This window comes from Hemibagrus wyckioides, linkage group LG29 (assembly GCF_019097595.1).
Source record: "Hemibagrus wyckioides isolate EC202008001 linkage group LG29, SWU_Hwy_1.0, whole genome shotgun sequence".
Lineage (NCBI taxonomy): Eukaryota > Metazoa > Chordata > Actinopteri > Siluriformes > Bagridae > Hemibagrus > Hemibagrus wyckioides.
The window spans coordinates 8381233-8400203 of record NC_080738.1 but is presented as its reverse complement, the minus strand read 5'-3'; the positions used below and the strand labels follow the sequence as shown (position 1 = coordinate 8400203).

Genomic DNA, 18971 nt, shown 5'->3' with positions numbered 1-18971 from the left:
TCGATATGTTCAAGTCTCTAACATACAGCAAAGTATGAAACTTTGAAACTCAGGAGCACAGAAAAGACATGCAACTTGATTGAGATTCTGGTCGCAAAAACCTTTCTATCACGTCTATAGTGGGCTGGAAGCACCTCGGTAATTGCATTCCTCCTCCTTCTCCTCCTCCTCCTCCTTCTCCTTGGCAAAACTGCCTGTAAACTAGGCAGCCTACATTGAGAAGATAATGCATCTACCTCCCTGTACACAGCTCCTCGCAGATTAGACCAAAGATTTTCAACAGGATGTTAAATAGGAAAATAGGTGCTGTGTATAATCTAACATAGACAGCATGCTCTCTTTTCGAAACAGCAATTTGCAAAAGTCACAGTAACGGCTAGCAACGTAATACAATTTCATTAAATCATTTTAACTAGATTAAACCCACAGGGGCTTCATGTGTTTTTCAATTAAGTAACAGTGGTGGAAATCACAAGCCTCCATTAGCCAAATAATTATTATTGTCTTATTATAGTTATTAGCCAATTTGACTGGTCACTCGAACCAAATGGCTTTAATCCAAACCTCAATAACTTAAACACACGCGTCAACTAGAATCTAATGAGCGTTTTAGTGACGAATTGTTCTGTGAGTGATAAAAAAAAATCCAGAAGAATAAAATAAGCTCTAGGGCTCCAATAAATAGCCCAAAACATTGAAATAAGGGTCTCGTATTTGAAAAGCTGGATTATGTTAATAAAATAAATCTGTACTCTGGGGACATGGATATTTTTTCCTCACATTAAAAAGCTCTCCGGTTGCAAAGAGTTTAGAAACTTCTGGAGGAAGCAGTTAGAGAAGTTTCAGGGTTTAAAAAAATAAATAAAAAAGGTTTCTGGGTCTGAGATGAAGTGTGGCTTTTTGGTATCTGAGGGCTGTTTTTTTTTTTTATTGATTTATTTGTTATATAATTTTATTCAAAATTATATTTACATTTACAGTTGGACACACCTAGGTATTTTTATCCAAATTATTATTATTATTATTATTATTATTATTATTATTATTATTATTATTATTATTATGTTTTAACATATTTTATTATATTCTATTTTTTTCTATTGTTCATTGTTGCGCTGTGGAACAAGTAACTAAGAAAAAACATTTCATGCCATTACCTCACACTTATGTAAAATGTATATGCCAAATAAAGAAGCTCAAACCTGCTAGAACGAAAACGTACAGACAGATCCGAATGTAATGGAATGCAAATCGACTTATCAGACATCGTCAGTCCGTGTAAGCAAATTATTTGAACCATTTTATCTCTAGAAGTCTAAGCTAAGATAACGGTTGGGTTTCTGTACATAGAGTATCATGACTCTGTGTTTAGCTGCTGGTGAGAGGGATGATGGGAAAGGGAGGGGTGTGTGAGCCCCCTGCTGGGCAAACCATTCACACCTCTCTACAGTAACACAGGTACAGAGACGCAACAACACAACTAAAGCTTTTTAAATAGGGAAACACCATAAACATGGTAAAAGTATAACATGTCCATATAGTAGAGTGGATAAACAAATAGTTATAATTCTCTGTGGCATGAGTGTCACAATATGACATTTTTAATACGTATTTTTTGTGGTTTTGTATAGCTCAAAGCTATACAATAACACACACACACACACACACGTATATATTATATATATATGTATATATATATATATATATATATATATATATATATATATATATTACATGGCACACTGTATGCACACTGATTATATAATCTATATAGATGTGATCTTTGGGACTTTGACCTACTTTGTCTACTAGTGTGAGGGGTTCAAAAACTAACCAGTGAGCAGTGGTTTCTCTTGATGAGAAAGAACAGAGGAGAATAGCCAGACTGGACTGAGCTGGACAGGAAGTGTATAGTAACTTAAACTGAAATCATCACTCTTTCTGTGGTGCACAGAAATTCAGTTCAATTCAATTTTATTTGTATAGCGCTTTTAACAAAGAGCATTGTCTCAAAGTAGCTTTACATAAGAAACAACAAACATATAAACAGACAAACAGTCCTAGATGTTATCCCAAGTGAGCAAGCCTGAGGCGACTGTGGCAAGGAAAAACTCCCTTAGATGGTATGAGGAAGAAACCTTGAGAGGAACCAGACTCAAAAGGGAACCCATCCTCATTTGGGTGACAGCGGAGAGTGTGATTATATTGTGCATTGAAAGCATCTCAGAATACACAACACATAGAACCGTAAGGTGAGTGAGCTAGACCAGTATAAAAACTACATCATGTTCCAGTCCCTAGTCAGGCAGTAACAGGATACTGAGGCTACAGTGAGTACGAGATGAAGTTTGGAAAAAGACTGAATGCTGTATGCGAAATTCCATGAAGATCAAAAGTTCCTGAAACACTCAAAGCAGCTTGTCAGACATCATTTCACTGTCAAGTGTCATAATTCTACGTGTGTAGAGTCTATCGAATTGTGATATCTAAGTCGTTTTTGATGTTTGTTTATTTCTTTCGTGCCACAGAATAACAGATATAATGAGAAATGACAGTTTGGACATTTCTTAATTTGCATACACTGTACATGTGTAAATGTTGTTTGGAATTTCAGCGTGTGTGTGTGTCAGTGTGTGTGTGTGCGCATTGAAAGCATAATGTGTTGCGTTGCTGTGTTCTGTCTCTGCACTGACACAGCAGCAGTCCTGAATATTTTATCACAAGAATGCTGCTTTTGCTCTTATATTCTGTGTGTGTGTGTGTGTGTGTGTGCACTGATGCGCCCTACGCTTTTGATACTGCCAGGAAAGCCAGAGTAGTGCATTAACACTCAGGAAAAGATGTTTTCAACCACGATGCCACATTTCTGTCTTATTCCGTTTCACCCTCTCTTCTTAGGCGCTCTTCACTGTCAGACTCCAAGATAGGCAGAGCATGAGGGTGCTGGTGGAGAAAGAAAAAAACCCACGTAAATATTTCACCACATTTTTCTGACTTTTAAAACAACGGTTGAAACATTCATCCGGTGTAATTAATGAAACTTAATTATACTCTCCAGTTTGCTGAATCAGGGTTAGTGTGGTGGAGAAATGGGAGTGTTCCATAATTAGCTAATGAGGCTGGATCTTTTGGTAGATTGGCTGCCTGTTCATTTATGAGCTTGTAGATGGGACCTGGGTGAAAATTGTGCCAGATCAGCAGCTTCAGGTGCTTTTTGATTTGTAACAAACCGTGATGCGATTTCCTGTGGGCACGAGACATTGTGCTTAGCTTAGGCATGTTTGCTTCTGGAGTGTCTTTAGCCATGTCCATGTTAATCTGAGTAAATTTGAAGACGTGTCTTTTTCTCAAGGTTTTGGCCTTTCTGTCTACAAAACGAGTTGTAGTGTAGAGTAAGAAAACTAAAAATACGTCAAATAACAATGATTGAGCTATCCATAATTCCCTGTATCTTTCTCTGTCCATTCCTGTTGATGAGAAACAGCTCCATAGCATGATGCTGCCACCACCATGCTTCACCTTCGGTATTATTGTGACATTATAAGTGTCGAAGGGAAGCATTTTGGAAAAAAATATATAGTTTATCTGGATCTGTGGATGTAGCCTTTGTGTGTCCATTTAGGGAACATTACAGTAGTGTTGTACAACGTTGTTTATTAGAAACCTCCATCCTCAAAGACATTAAATAGGTCTATGGATACATGAAGTCTACACAACCCTGTTAAAATTGCAGGTTTTTGCGATGTAAAATGTAAAAAAAATAAGGACAGCTTTTCATCCACCTTTAATGTAATAAACATTTTAGGAAGACTTGGGTTGCAGAAGTATGCACAGCGTTTCATAATGGGGCATGTGCTCAGAATAACAAGATATCTCTGGGAAAGTGATGAAAGGACAAGAAGAAATGCTATCAGGGAGGCAGCCAACTGAGCAACAGCAGCATTAAAGGAGCTGCAGGAATATCTCGCCAGTTCTGGTCTCTCCCTGCATGGGACAACAATCTCTCCTATTCTTCACATATCTAGGCTACGGGCTAGGGAGGCTAGATGGAAGCCTTTTCTCATGAAAAAATAAACCACCCAAGCTGAACTAAATCACCCGAAACCATGTGTCAAACCGTACCCACAGTGAAGCATGGTGGTGGCGGGATCATGCTATGGAGCTGTTTCTTCTCAGCTTGGACCGCAGCTCTAATCAAGATACAGGGAATCATGGATAGCTCCAAATACCAATCTATTCTGGCTCGAAACCCGCAGGCCTCTGTTAGACAGCTGAAGATGAAGAAAAATTTCACCTTCCTGCACAGTAACGAGCCAAAGCACGTGCAAGTAAACAAAGGAATGGCTTCAGAAAAAGATCAACGTTTTGGAATGATCCAGTCAGAGCCCAGATCTAAATCAACCAGATTATATCATATCACGTAATTTGTACATTTATTTTACCTTTTTCTTCCTTCATCGAATACATATTTATTTATTTTTTACTTGAATTCTGTTGGCTCTTGCTCTAAACGATCTGAGATGGTTTATCTTGGTGTTATATTTTAACATTTTTATCATGAAAACCTGACATTTTAACAGGGGTGTGTAAACTTTTTATATCCACTGTATAACGAAAGTCTGTGACTTGTTTAAAGACTAATTTGTTGGTAATTGAATAATTCCTGTGAGAAGTTAGCGGTTATCTGCCGGAGAACACTGAAGTCGCAGCTTAAATGTTGATTTAAAGGACAAAAACATTTTAACGGTTCTCTCTGGTTAATGTCAGAATCTGTAAAACAACCTGAAAATGGATCACCATTTAATTCAAGCCAAAAACTGTTAGCTTTACATTATGAAATAAATCTTGGATACTGTTGGAGTTCTCATGTTAGCTATGAGGATTAAAATAGCACATAACCATGAAGATAAGATCATTTGTAAGCTATAGTGCTATGATTTCCTTCAGAAATTTGCTGTTTTTATTTAAAATGCTAGAATGCATCTCAAATCCCACAGAAACAGTATGCTACCTGTGACTTTTGGCTAGCAGATTTAGCTTTTTACCCAAAACACTTGTTAGCCCTGTTAGCCTTTCGCTGTTTTAGTCACAAGACTGCAGCTCTCTGTAGACACCTTGTCAACAAAAAAAATTCCTAAAGGCTTCCAATAAGAAAGTTGTTCAGGATTTTAATTAGAATTTCTTTCATAATTTGGAGCTGTTCCTGTAAGATTCATAGGGGAATTGTCTTATAAGACGAGACTTAAATGTCCTTCAGGACCGCAGGATTTACCACAGAAAAAAAAAATCTACCTGGATTTTATAATGGGCTCCGTTTTGGGTTAAAATTAGCGGTGCTTTTGGATTGTGTCTTGAATTTGATCAAATTTACCTCAGCATGGACATTACATTATACAGAGAATATCAGCTTGCTAACAGTTAACCTGCATTTACTTCACAAACAACATGGATGATTTGGGGGGCAGCAGCAGAGATGCTAAGTGCTGTTATTTTGGGTGTTGATTGGAAAACAAACAAGCCACAGCCAGCAAAAGCTTACTAATAGCATAATAGCATAGCACTAAACTACTCTTAACTACTTCTTTCTGCTATTATAGCATGAATATTCTATTTAAACACAGCATTAGCGTTCCAGAGCACCCTCTGTATCTTTGAAACTTTTCACTAACAGGATAATATACGGGCAGCATGGTGGCTTAGTAGTTAGCACTGTTGCCTCACAGCAAGAAGGTCCTGGGTTCGAATCCCAGGTTCGAACAGGCAGGGGCCTTTCTGTGTGGAGTTTGCATGGTCTCCCCGTGCCTGGGGCTTCCTCCCACAGTCCAAAAATATGTACATGATTGCCCGTGTGTGTGGTTTTCTGTCTATGTGTGGCCCTGTGATGGACTGGTGACCTGTCCAGCAGATCCCCCTGACCCTAATTAGGAATAAAGCGGGTATAGACAATAAATGGATGGATATATATTTCCAGTAAAATACATATTATAAGGATCAAATAATAAAATCTGGAATAGCAGAACAGAACCAGTAACATGCTAAACACGACAGTAAAAGAGACATTCAGGTATCAGGACCTACAAAAACACTGAACCCTCACATGAAGTAATATAATAATGAGCTATTTTACTATAAACCTATTAAACTTTAGCTAGCTTTAGCTATATCCATATCTATAAGTATGCATGCATTCATCCATGAATAAATTCAATTGAAATTAATTAATTCGTTTAAAACACACTTCTTTTTTTTGTTGTTCCTCTGGCAATTTCTTTCTTGAACTCATCATTTCTGTATTATACAGCAACGTTAGCAGCAGTATTCCACATACTTCTACAATTCTAAACTCTTTATCGAATCAAGCCATATTTTTCTTTTTTCTTTTATATTTTATACTTTTTTTTTGCACTGCATCAAGGTTAATACAGCCAGAAAAACTATTCTGCAAGCCAGAATGGAGTACACACACACACACACACACACACACATGAATGTTTTGTAAAAATGAAGGTTATTAGTGTTTTTCTTTTTTTTTTATTTTAAAAGAACATTTTTCTGCTGAAGCTTTACACTGTTTCGCACTTTCCCCAAATGTCAGCCTTCGACAGTTTAGTGTCTGACATTTTGCTTCTTCAGTTTTACAATGAAACTACAAGGGTAATGCAGTTCTCTTTTGTTGCGAGCGCTATCCTTTTACAATTTCAGGGTTTTTTTTGGGGGGCGGGGGGGTAGAACTGCCAGGTGGTTATTTGTAATTGTGACTTCGATTTTTCGCAATAACAGAAAGTCGAGCCGTGTGACAGATCACCGGATATTTCCGGGTGTGTCTTTGTTGTCAGTAAACAGGCTAATCTTTGTCTCATAAAGGGCTCGGTATTGTGTTTTCGCTCTGTTGCAAGATATCCAAATATTGGGCAATATATATGCAATAAACACTAAAAATAAAAAGCAGCCCTGAATAACCTGCAGGACCGTCTGTGATGAAGTCTATTTTTTTGTTTGTCCGTGTTTCTTTGTGTATGTTTGCGCATCTTCCTCACACCGTATGAATCGAGGCGCTCTCTCCGCAGCTCATGCTAAGTGTGGCGCGTTAAAAATACAGAGAGGAAAAGCAATAAAAGATGAATCAGACGGGCGCTGCGCTTATTGGCAGGCGGCGTAGGGTAGCAGTGAGTCACAGACACAGAATCTATTATGAGCCGAGGGGTGAGAACTTCACTTCTCAATCCTGTGTGTGTGTGTGTGTGTGTTTCGTCCTCTCAGAGACCAAGCAGAATAGCGATGCCTCTGTGTGTGTGTGTGTGTGTGTGTGTGTGTGTGAATGATTGAAAAATTCAGCAAAACTCATAGAGATTTGTAACACTTGCTGATGAAGTGTGCTTTTTAGAAATACAGTCACATTAGAACAGTAAAAATAAATAAATATATAATGAATTGCTGCATTTTTGGAAAGGTTTCTTTCTCTTTTTCACGATAATGCAATATCCAAGCAAAACCTGCAATATTCTGAGTAGCTTAGAATTTTTCAGAATGACTGTAGACTTGCAATTTCACCAATTCTGTTAGTTTTCTGCCAAAAAATAAATAAATAAAATTTTGGCTGCAACAACAGTTACAACAAAAAAATCTTCGAAATCCTGGAGGGATTGAGCGTGCGGTTGAGCCAGAGGTTAAGTTGGTGTCCTGTTACATGGACAGATGCCACTGTGGAACAACAGCTCTTCAGTTCTCTCTGTGTTGATACAGTAAAAGATGCTGAATAGATTAAAAATCATCACGGGAACATAATAAGAAGCTGCTGTTTGGTTTTGGAAATAGATTCTGTGTATGAAATGTGAAGAAACCACTGTGAGGAGCTGGACCTGAATATGTGGATATCGATTGAGGATGTCCGTGTCACATTAACCCTTTGTTTACCAGTACGCTGAATCTCCATTCTACTGGTGGAATGGACACTGAATTATGGGACATTTTCAATCAGTCGAAACAAATGTATTATTTTATCACTCCAAGTCTGATATAAAATGAGTCAGGACTCGTGTGAGATTTTCCTTGTGTTGGATAACCTTACACAGAACTTTAGTAGTAATTTTAGAATGTGGGGCATCTCAGAGAGCAGAAATGAGGCTGATATCAGCATTTAGTGTAAACATTTGTGTGAAAATGAAAATGTTTGGAAATCTTCAATAAATATATCACCCCTAGTAGGCTAGGGGAAATACAGAAACACTTACAAAACACTACAAATTCTTAAAATCCTGAGTGTCTACTTTGATAGGCGCTTCCTATTAACCTCCACTGTGGAGTGAGACATGACATGACATGAGCTCAAACAAAACAGGCTCAAATTCCACATACTGGCTTATTAATACGGTTCTGTCTTCCTGTGTATGTGTTAGAGGTGAAGTTAAAGTAGAGAGTTTGGACGGTTTTCCATTAAGGACATTAAGGGAGCGTTAAGAAAGGCCTGCTTTAGTGGGACTTGTTAAAGGAATCAGCAGATTGACAGCGAAGCTGCTTCTGTCATTACCCCCCCAAACCACTTCAGGGGGTGTTTCCAGGTCAGGAGGTTGCAGAAAAAAGCAGATCACCATAACAAGGCGAAAGGAGCCATATGCCATAACCAGATTTCTTTTTTTTTTTCCACGAACGTATCTGTGACATTTTAACTGCCATATAGCATATTACAGCCAAAGGGGTCTGTCAAGTGGCATTAAAGTTCAGCAGAGATAGAAAAAGCATGATCAGTAAAAAATGTGTGCATGTGGCTGCTCGATTTAATAAAAAGTAATAAAGAAAGAGAAAGGAGGAGAAAGTGCAGAAAGCAGGTCGGATTCTGTGCAAGAGAAAGGAGGAGAAAGTGCAGAAAGAAGATCGGATTCTGTGAGAAGTTAACATGCTGTTCATTTCCATCTTAAAGTTTTACAAAGACGTTTCATTACAAAAAAAGTTGAATAAAAAATAAAAAATAAAAAGGAGGATTGGAATTATCCGCTATTGTTTCAAATACTTTTTCAAGAATGTATCTCAGTTTATTTGAGGAAAATGATTCGTTTAAATGATTCATTTGAATCATTCATTATTATTTTTTTCAGATCACAGAAGTCAAAATGAAGCGTAATCAAACTTTTTCGCAAATACGGATTTTCCACATATTTGGCGTCGTGTGACATCCCAAAATGCTCTCATAGAAAGTCATTACATATGTGTATGAATAAAGAATCTTGTGATTGTGATTTCACCAATTCAAGTAGTTTTCTACAAAAATCAACAGAAAACAAGTGAGATCACAAATTTTGAGACGAAAAAGCAGCAAAATCAACATTTATGGCCGCAACAATCTGAACAAAAAAAAAAAAAAAAAACTCCTGGAGGATTTTTGTTAGTGGTTTGAAATCTTTGTGTGTGAAATAAATAAATAAATAAATAAAGTAACATGCTTTGAATAACAATTCTTCATTTTTTTATTTTAAGCAATTTTTTAATTGCTATTTTAATTGTCACACAAAATAAATTTTTTTTTTTGTAAATAAAATTTTCTCTTAAAAGTCTTTTAATATGTTTAAATTGTGTGTGATAATTTATACAGTTTAGTAAAAATTGGCACTGCATCAAAAACTCTAGAAAATTACAACTATAAATTAATATATTAATATAAATATAATAAATTATATATAAATAAATATATAAAAAAAATAATAAATTAATATATTAATATAACTATAAATAGATATAATACGGCGTCCCAGCATGTGTTCATGAGCTAGACTTATTTATCTTTTTTTTAATGGAAGATGATTCTGTAGATTAATGTATAAAAAAAACAACACCACACATTTGTATGTGTACATTCTGCCACACACACACACACACACACACACACACAAATAACTTTAAATATCACCTCTTATGGAGCTTCGGTGGATGTCATGGTTGCCAGGCAACAACTGGAATGCAGTGACTTAGAGCTCTTATGAACATGACCACAGATTGAGCCGATAAACCGAAACTATTCTGCAATACAAAAATCTGGCCACTTTATTAGGAATGTGATCAAAACAGATCCAGTGGAAAGCAGTTGAATCATCACTCTTTACACCTGAAGTGAGCAGTAAAGCATCTCACAACACACAAAACATCCAGCTTTGAGGTGGATGAGCTACAGAAGCAGAAGATCACGTCAGGTTCCACTTTTGTCAGCCAAGAACAGGACTAAAGTGGGCACAGGATCCAGTTTCACTCGCACGTCAGGCCACTGATTCATCAACTTAATTCAGATCAATAGTTCTGTAGGCGACAATATAATCCCAACCTTCCCAAACCTGGCAGCACTTCAGACAGTGTTTTCAGGCTGTTAAAACCTTCCTCCGCTTGCTTCCGTGATTAGTCCTTCGCTTTCGTCTCTAAACAAAAAGGAAGAGAAAGAGAAGCGTTCATGCGGATGGTTCAGTATTTTTTATATTTGTATAGTACTCATCACATCCACACCAAGCAGATTTACAGAAATCCACATCCCTGGTGTACAAGCCAGTGGTGACAGAGGCGAGGACAAAAACACCCCGAGGCGACAAGACCAAGAAACCTAGAGAGGAACCAGACTGAAACGGGAACCTGTTGTGTTCAGCGGGATTGTAAATCATCGCCAAAAGATCGTCGTAAACCTGTTTACGTTCCGTTTGTTTAGAGAAGTCACAGTTCTGCTCAAATGAGCTGTATAAGAAATGAGCAGAGATTCTAAAAAACGAAGAAAACTCACAAACGAATGAACACTCCAGGATCATTAGTTTGTTTTAATATCTTAGTAGCGAGCGCTTTATTAAGGGGAAATTTGGTGTCACAACAGCCACAACAGGGAGGACTAAGACTTAACACAAGAACAGACTTCAAGTGCACAAAATACTGAAAAATACCACAAATAAGAATTGTACACATATACGTCCAATTCTGAGGACTGAGACTGAGATTTGTGTACAGATTAAAAGAAAAGCCCTAAAAAAAAAAAAAGACCTCATCTCTGTGATGAAACCTCTCTCAACCCCCCGCTTTAAAGATTGTACTAATGAAGTCTCTTTAATAAACAACATGACTAGCCGTTTTCCGCTGCAGGAACTCGACAGTTAGCTCAACAAGATTAATAATCAGTCTATAAATTGAGAAAACATGCTTGTTTTGAATACTGATTCATGCTAATACCTGTGAAAAATTAGCAGCTAATTTTAGCATTTTTCAACTTCCTATTTATCCGTTCAGAAGTAGTGTTTATTAATTCCTGGTGTCAGTATCAAATATTTATAAGGTTCTTCGCTGTGTTTTGCTCTTAAGTGAGTACCAGGGATCAGAGTAAAAATGTTGTTAGTAGAATTAGCAAGAACACAAAATGGGGGCTGACTAGCATCTGTGCTGATGGCATGAGGAGATTAAGGACATTGTAGTGATTGAATGAATGAACAAAATGTCTATTTCCTTTTTATTATTTTGTAATGAAAGATACAGATCACCTCAGTGGGATTTTTGCGTACTTGTGATGTATACGTCCCTGTCTTTTCTTCTGATATATTTCTTCTTTTTTAATTTAATTTTGTTTCTATTTTTCAGCTCATATTTAGACTCTTTGACGATTCTCTGGCTCTTAGATTCCTGGTTCTTCTCTTTGTTATTATTTACCGTCAGTATTAGTTTACAGGACTGTGCTTTCAAGGTGACCTTGTCAGTCAAGCACACTATTATTAAAAACAGTGTTATAAAAAATGATTATTAGTGAGAAATAAATATAGGTGTTATATAAAATCTAAAATATTTGATATTTTAAAAAATATAGATGTATATTTTGTTATATAAAATCTAAAATATTAAAAAAAAAATTAAAATAAAAAAATATTTAATAATATTTTAAATATAAATATTATAAAATCTAATATAAAATCATAAAATATTATTTTAAAAATGAAGCACTTTTTCTTCTTCACATGATCTTTGGGAAATGTAGATGAACTTTTAGAGATGATGCGAACTGTCTTCAGGATTGAGTGAATGCTTTGGGATTAAAATGGACATTTTTCTCCCCCTCAATATTTCGTCATCTATAATGGATGAGTCCTGCAAGTGGATGTGTCAAGCATGAGACGTTAAATGGATTCGTAGATTAATGCAAAAATAATGATACCTTTGAAGAATGATTAATACTCCATTTCAAGGTTTTTGCTATAGTGGGCTGAGAGGCAACAAGCAAATCCTGAAATATTCACCCGGGGATTGGTGTGAAGGAAACGGTAGCGCTGTATAAAGTGACTGATGTGTAAATATGTGATATCGGTGACTCTGAGGGCGCAGTCATGGACCTGCCCCTAATTAAAGCATTGTGGTTATTTTGAAGGAGCTGCTAGCTCATGTAATTGCTGCAAACCAAGCGTGATGGTCACCCTGAAGAAAATAAAGGGGGTAATTAAGTGGCTACAATAAGCATATGGCAAAACGGAGTCGTGCTAAATATTAGAATAATAACCTGGTGGAATGAGCATATGTTCACAGGTCAGAGTCAAGCACACTTTGCGTTTCCTAAAAGCTTAAGCATATGTTAAATACACACAAATGCACACCCACTTTTTTTTTTTTCTTTCCCCCGAATGTTGATTCGGTGTTTAAAACGACACGCACCCACACGCAGATCTGACAGCGACGCACATATGTCTCCGTTTGTAACGTGGAACATCTGGCCCAAACCTCGCTGTTCGATCTAGTTAAGCGACCATCAATCAAGCTGTCAGGGTGTGGAGTGTGTTCGTGTGAGACAGAGACGAAAACAGAGAGGCCAAGTGTGCTGTCAACTGCGTGTGAGGAGAATATCTTTAAATCCCACTTTTCAGGGTTTTATGTCAGTTTAATGAGGCAGCACTAAAAGGAAGGGCTTCATATTGGATACGTTTAAAGATGTTCAGTGAATATAGAAGAGTGTGTGCATGTGTGTGTGTGTGTGTGTGTGTGTGTGTGAGAGGTTTTATTATCCTCGTGTGTTCCAAATGTCTTGGCAATAATTGTAGAAACATAATTCGTGTGTGTGTGTGAGTGTGTGTGTGCGTGTGTGGGGTTTTATTATCCTCATGTTCCGAATATCTCAATAATAATGGCAGAAACATAATACGTGTGTGTCTGTGTGAATGCATGTGTGTGTATGTGTGCATGCATGCTTGTGTGTGTGTGTATGTGTGTTTGTGCATATGTGTGTGTATGTTTGTGTGTGTGGGTGTATGTGTGTGCGCATATGTATGTGTATATATATGTGTGTGTGTGTATGTTTGTGTGTGTGTGTGTGTGTGCATATGTGTGTGTGGGTGTATGTGTGTGCGCATATGTATGTGTATATATGTATGTGTATATATGTGTGTGTGTGTGTGTGCATATGTGTGTGTGGGTGTATGTGTGTGCGCATATGTATGTGTATATATGTGTGTGTGACACTGAAAAGAAAACGCTGTGACTAATTAATGTAGACTTCGATTAAGAAGAAACATGAAGAACACAATATGGCACAGATTTGCTAGAATGCAAAGGGACAGCTCCAATCCACTCATCTAAACCCCAAACCCCATGCTACACACACACACACACACACACACACACACACACACTGATGATCAATAGTCTGTGTCATATTGCATTAATTATTATAATCCCGTTCTGCTGATGAGTCATACAACGCTGCCTCGGCTTAAATGACACAAAATCAATCTCTGATGTTTCATGCAGCAAGAAACGGATTGACCAGCGAGTTGTTGTGGTCTCTAGCTGGTACTTTTGTAAGAAAGAAAGGCCTGCACTGTATCACTCATAACTCTGTGGTTGGGGGTTTGATTTCTGCGTCCACCCTGCATGCTTGGAGTTTGCATGTTCTTCCTGTACATCAGGCTTTTTTCTGGGTTCCCCAGTTTCCTCCCTCAGTCCAAAGACATGCCTTGATGTAAATTGTCTGTAGTGTGTGAGTGTATGTGATCGTGCCTTTCGATGGATCGATGGATTGTCACCTTGTCCACGTTGTCCCCTGAGTCCCCTGTAATAGACTCCAGGCTCTTTGCAACCCTGCATAGGATAAACACTAGAGATAATGGAAAGAAAAACATCGTTGTCACTTATCTCAGGCAACGACTCATTTTCAACAAGATTTCTTTGCTGATTTGAAAGAAAGAGAATTAGCAACTAGCATCCATACTAAATCTCTTGTGACATCATCACTTAATATCATGATATGACTAGTGTCGATCTTCTCTTCTGGAAATCTTTTTCTTCCTGAGATCTTCAGGAAATCTGGATGATGAACTTGTGAAATAGTCCAAGTGTTAAAAAAAGTGTTCAGGATACATGTTCAATGGTCTTGTCTCTACCCTAAAAAGATTAGGTACTCATTAAGAGGATCGGGGGAAAAAAACTTCTTTAAGATGTGGCACCCTTACATTGATTCATTTAATTAATTCAGTTTATTTGTATAGTGCCTTTTACAATGGACATTGTCTCAAAGAAGCTTTACAAAAGTAGAGAAAGGAGAAAATTATATATATATATATATATGTATATATATATATATATATATATATATATATATTATAATATTAATTAATTATTAATATAATATATTAAATATTTAATTTAAATATATTTATATATCTGAATATTTTAATTAAATATTTAAATTAATGTTACTATTTTATCCATATTTTATTTTATCCCTATGATTATGTTGCCTATTTTAGATACTTATTATTGATTCCCTCCCTTTCTTTCTTTCTTTCTTTCTTTCTTTCTTTCTTTCTTTCTTTCTTTCTTTCTGTTTTATTTTATTTTATTTTATTTTATTTTATTTTATTTTATTTTATTTTATTTTATTTTATTTTATTTTATTTTTTTATTATGTATGTATTTATTTATTTATTATTATTATTTTATTGTATTTATATTATCTATTATTATTATTATTATTATTATTATTATTATTAACAATACTTTTATTATTTATTTATTTATTTATTTTTAATTTATTTTTAACAACAGCTGTAATTCTTATCAGAATTAATGGATGGCATGAGGGCTACTCTAGGGTTTATTTGGTAAGGGCTGGGGGATTGTTAAATGCTATGTATATGTATTTGAAAAATTCATATATTCATATATTCATACATATCATATAGTTATATATAAAAATATTAAAACCGAAAAAGTGTTCAGGCTACAAAGTGGAGTTCAATGTTGTTATGGAAAAAAATGGATTCATAGATCGATGCTAAAATGCTAGCATTTTCTGTATTTTGACTTGCTGGTCATTAGGTTTGGTCCTCAATTCTATCACGGTGTCAGCTTTATGACTCCAGATGTCCAGAAAAGGAAATTACGTACATATAACATTAGTAACCGTTATGGTTTATTTATGACATCACTAGGTATATCAGTAGAGAATAATGTAAATGGAACTGTCTCAGTTTTTTATGACTATTATACTGGCCACATATTCATAGCTTCTTTTTTTAAATATAATATATAAATGTCATATCTCATGAATCAGATGGATTTTGTTCATTACAGAAATGTGTGTGTGTGTGTTTTAGGTATGAGCGTCAGAGAAGAACTCCATGGCTCTGAGGTGTTTCAGACTGAGCTCTTGTAGCCATTTGGAGCAGAGGTCAATGGGGTCCCGGGGGGTCATGTGGGCAACACACCTACTCTTCCTCTTCGCCTTCTTCACACCTGCTACGCTGGGTAAGACATGCATTGTGTATGTGTGAGAACACACACACACAACACACACAGACACATATACATAGAAATAGAAATAGCCTTTATTTGTCACATATACATTACAGCACAGTGAAATTCTTTCTTTGCATATCCCATCTTTGGAGGTTGGGGTCAGAGCGCAGGGTCAGCCATGATACAGCGCCCCTGGAGCAGAGAGGGTTAAGGACCTTGCTCATATGCACACACACAAACACACACACACACACACACACAATGGGCCTCATTTATAAAAAACACAAAGGTCCTGCAAGACCTATGAAAAAGTTCACTAAAGCTGATTCCCATTAATATGGCGCCACCTCTGCTGTACTGAACAGCAGAGGTGGAAACTGGAGTGTGTATGTGTGTATCACTATTTGTGTGTGTGCGTGTATCACTGTGTGTGTGTGAGTTCGTGTGTGTGTATGAGTGTGTGTGTGTGCATGAGTGTTTGTGAGTTTGTGTGTGTGTGTGTGTCTGCATGCATGTGTGTATCACTATGTGTGTATGAGTGTGTGTGTATGCATGAGTGGTTTTGTGTGTGTATGTGTGTGTGTCTAACTAAGTGTGTGTGTGTGTGTGCATGTGTGTATAACTATGTGTGTGTGTGTGTGTGCGTGTGTGCATAACTATGTGTGTGTATGTGTGCGTGTGTATGTGTGTGTATGCATGAGTAGTTGTTTGGGTGTATGTGTGTATCACTTTGTGTGTGTGTGTGTGTGTGTATATGTATGTGTGTATGCATAAGTGGTTTTGTGTGTGTGTGTATGTGTGAGTGTGTGTGTGTGTGTGTATGTATGAGTTCACTAAATCTGTAATTTCCAGAGTATGTTGTTGATGTCAGTCAGTGTTAAATGACCAAATGTTCCTAGTCCAGCTGATTTAACATTAAGATAGATAGATAGATAGATAGATAGATAGATAGATAGATAGATAGATAGATACTTTAACCACGCCTTCAAACTCCATAAAAGGCAAAGGCTAAAAGCAGCAGAATGACCTGTGCCTTGTTCAAACACTTCATTTTATTGCTGCAAGTTGCTTTATTACACGGCTGCTGGTAGGTTACTGGTTGCCATAGTAATAATGTTTATCAGTGGGTGATGCAACTACCGCTTCAAAACAGCCCCCCCACCCCACCCTCCTCCCCCACCGGGTTTCATTTAAACCCCTACCGCCCCTGCTCCCAGCCAACCAGAAAATAATAACAGAACGACTGCTGAGCTAATCAACATGTGAATCTCCAGTGATTGACAGTTACACAGGAGTTTTGAACTCTGGGTTATTAACTGACCCTCTGTAAGCCCCTCTCGGCCCCTCCGCTTCATCTCGTCTCATCTGGTCACTGTTCTGCTTAATAGATGTGCACAAGCAGCTTCCTCGCTCTGTCATGGTAAATAGAGAATCCTCTGCAATGTGAAATCAGATCTATCTGCTATCTACTGCCTAGGCTGCAGTTTCACATACATGTAGTCAAAACCATTTCACACAAAATACATAGAGAAATGCAGAGAAATGAAAGTGCCTATATGAGTGAAGTGTAGAGGTGTAGAGGTGTAGAAGGTGAAGAGAATTAGAACAGGATTAAAACTGCTGCACTGTTCAAACAGCAGACAGGACTTTAGAGGTGGAGACTGGAGTGTGTGTGTGTGTGTGTACATTAAACGGCAAAGTATGTGTGTGTGTGCATCACTACATGGGTGTTTGTGAATATGAGTGTGTGTGTTACACTAAATGGGTGTGTGTGCATGTCACTATATGTGTGTTTGTGTGTATCACTAAATGCATGTGTGTATGTGAGTGTGCATATCACCATATGGGTGCGTGTGTATATGAGTGTCTGTGCATGTGTATATGTGTGTATGTGCATGCGTGTGTATCACTATATGTTGGTGTGTGTATGAGTCTATATGTGTGTGCATATGTGTAAATATGCATGTGTGTGTCTGCATTTTACTATGTGTCTGTATGTGTATGTATGTATGAGTCTATGTGTGTGTGTATGTGTATATATGCATGTGTGTGTGTGCATGTGTATGTATCACTATATGTGTGTGTGCATGTATGCCACTATATGGGTATATGTTTATATGAGTGTCTGTGTGTGTGTGTGCATGTGTATCACTATATGTGTGTATGAGTGTGTGTGTGTGCATGTTACTATATGGGGGTGTGTTTATTTAAGTATCTGTGTGTGTGTGTGTGTGTGTGTGTCTCACTAAATGTGTGTGTGTGTGTGTGTGTGTGTAGGAGTGTGTATGTGTGTGCGTGTGCATATCACTATATGTGTGTGTGTGCATCACTATGTGTGAGTGTGTGCATGTATCACTCTGTGTGTGTGTGTGTGTTCATGTGTGTATCACTTTGTGTGTGTGTCTTCAAAAGTAAGTTTGAGATCATCTGCAGATGAAAGAATATCCAGCAAATCAATGGTCCCAGATATAGGCGTCTAGACACATTGAATGTGTGTGTGTGTGTGTCCTCAAGGGGACCTTTTTGGTTAACAGTTATAACGCTTTAAGCTCACAGGACACATGGGAATTGGAGCGAATTGAGGACGTGAAGCGAATATTTGTCTTCTTCACCCTTCACCTGTTTGTTCACCTTCGTTTTTTCATTTTCTCTCCTCTCTCTGTCTCTGTCTCCGTCTCTGTCTCCTCTCCTCCACTCGTCTCCAGGGAGTCTCAGTGAAACGTGAAAGCACACTCCTAGGATTAACCCACCTACTGCATTTCGTACATTACACAGACACACACACACACACACATTTCTCTTATTATCCTTGTGAGCACCTTTTATACACATAATTGATGTGATGCAACACTGTATGTTTTTTAACTTTAACAAAATATTATCCTAGCTTGTCCGTTATTGGTAACTAAATAAGATTCAAGATTTTTTTTGATACATCCATGGTTATATAGAGTAAAATAAAACCAAAACACACTCCTTAAGAAATGTACGAAATTTAAAAAATGCAAAATATAAAATAATACGGATGAAATAGGAAAGAAATAGCTCTTTGTACATAAAGACATATTTGTACATCACTCGTTATGGTTATACGTCACTCATCACAACTCATAACTAAGCTTCTACAAACAAGAGATGAACACGGAGGTGCCTGTGTCCTGTTCCCACTTTGTAGCAAAAGTGAGCGCTGCAGCAGCTCTGACTATTTACCTCCTCATCTCTATGCTCACTGTGTCCTTCTG

General features: G+C 37.2%; 1 protein-coding gene across 6 annotated transcripts in view; it reads left to right on the top strand.

Annotated features, from left to right (window-relative positions):
• The window catches only part of adgrl3.1 (adhesion G protein-coupled receptor L3.1), a 221147-nt gene that overhangs the window by 29534 nt on the left and 172642 nt on the right, over positions 1-18971 (top strand). For 5 of the 6 annotated variants that reach the window (XM_058384529.1, XM_058384528.1, XM_058384526.1 and 2 more), the window contains exon 2: positions 15588-15738. In XM_058384529.1, the coding sequence (XP_058240512.1) occupies positions 15612-15738 (127 nt within the window). In that variant the 5' untranslated portion in view covers positions 15588-15611. Of the gene's footprint in view, positions 1-2951; positions 2969-15587; positions 15739-18971 lie in introns of those variants that run through there. The other variant, XM_058384525.1, reaches the window with a different exon arrangement.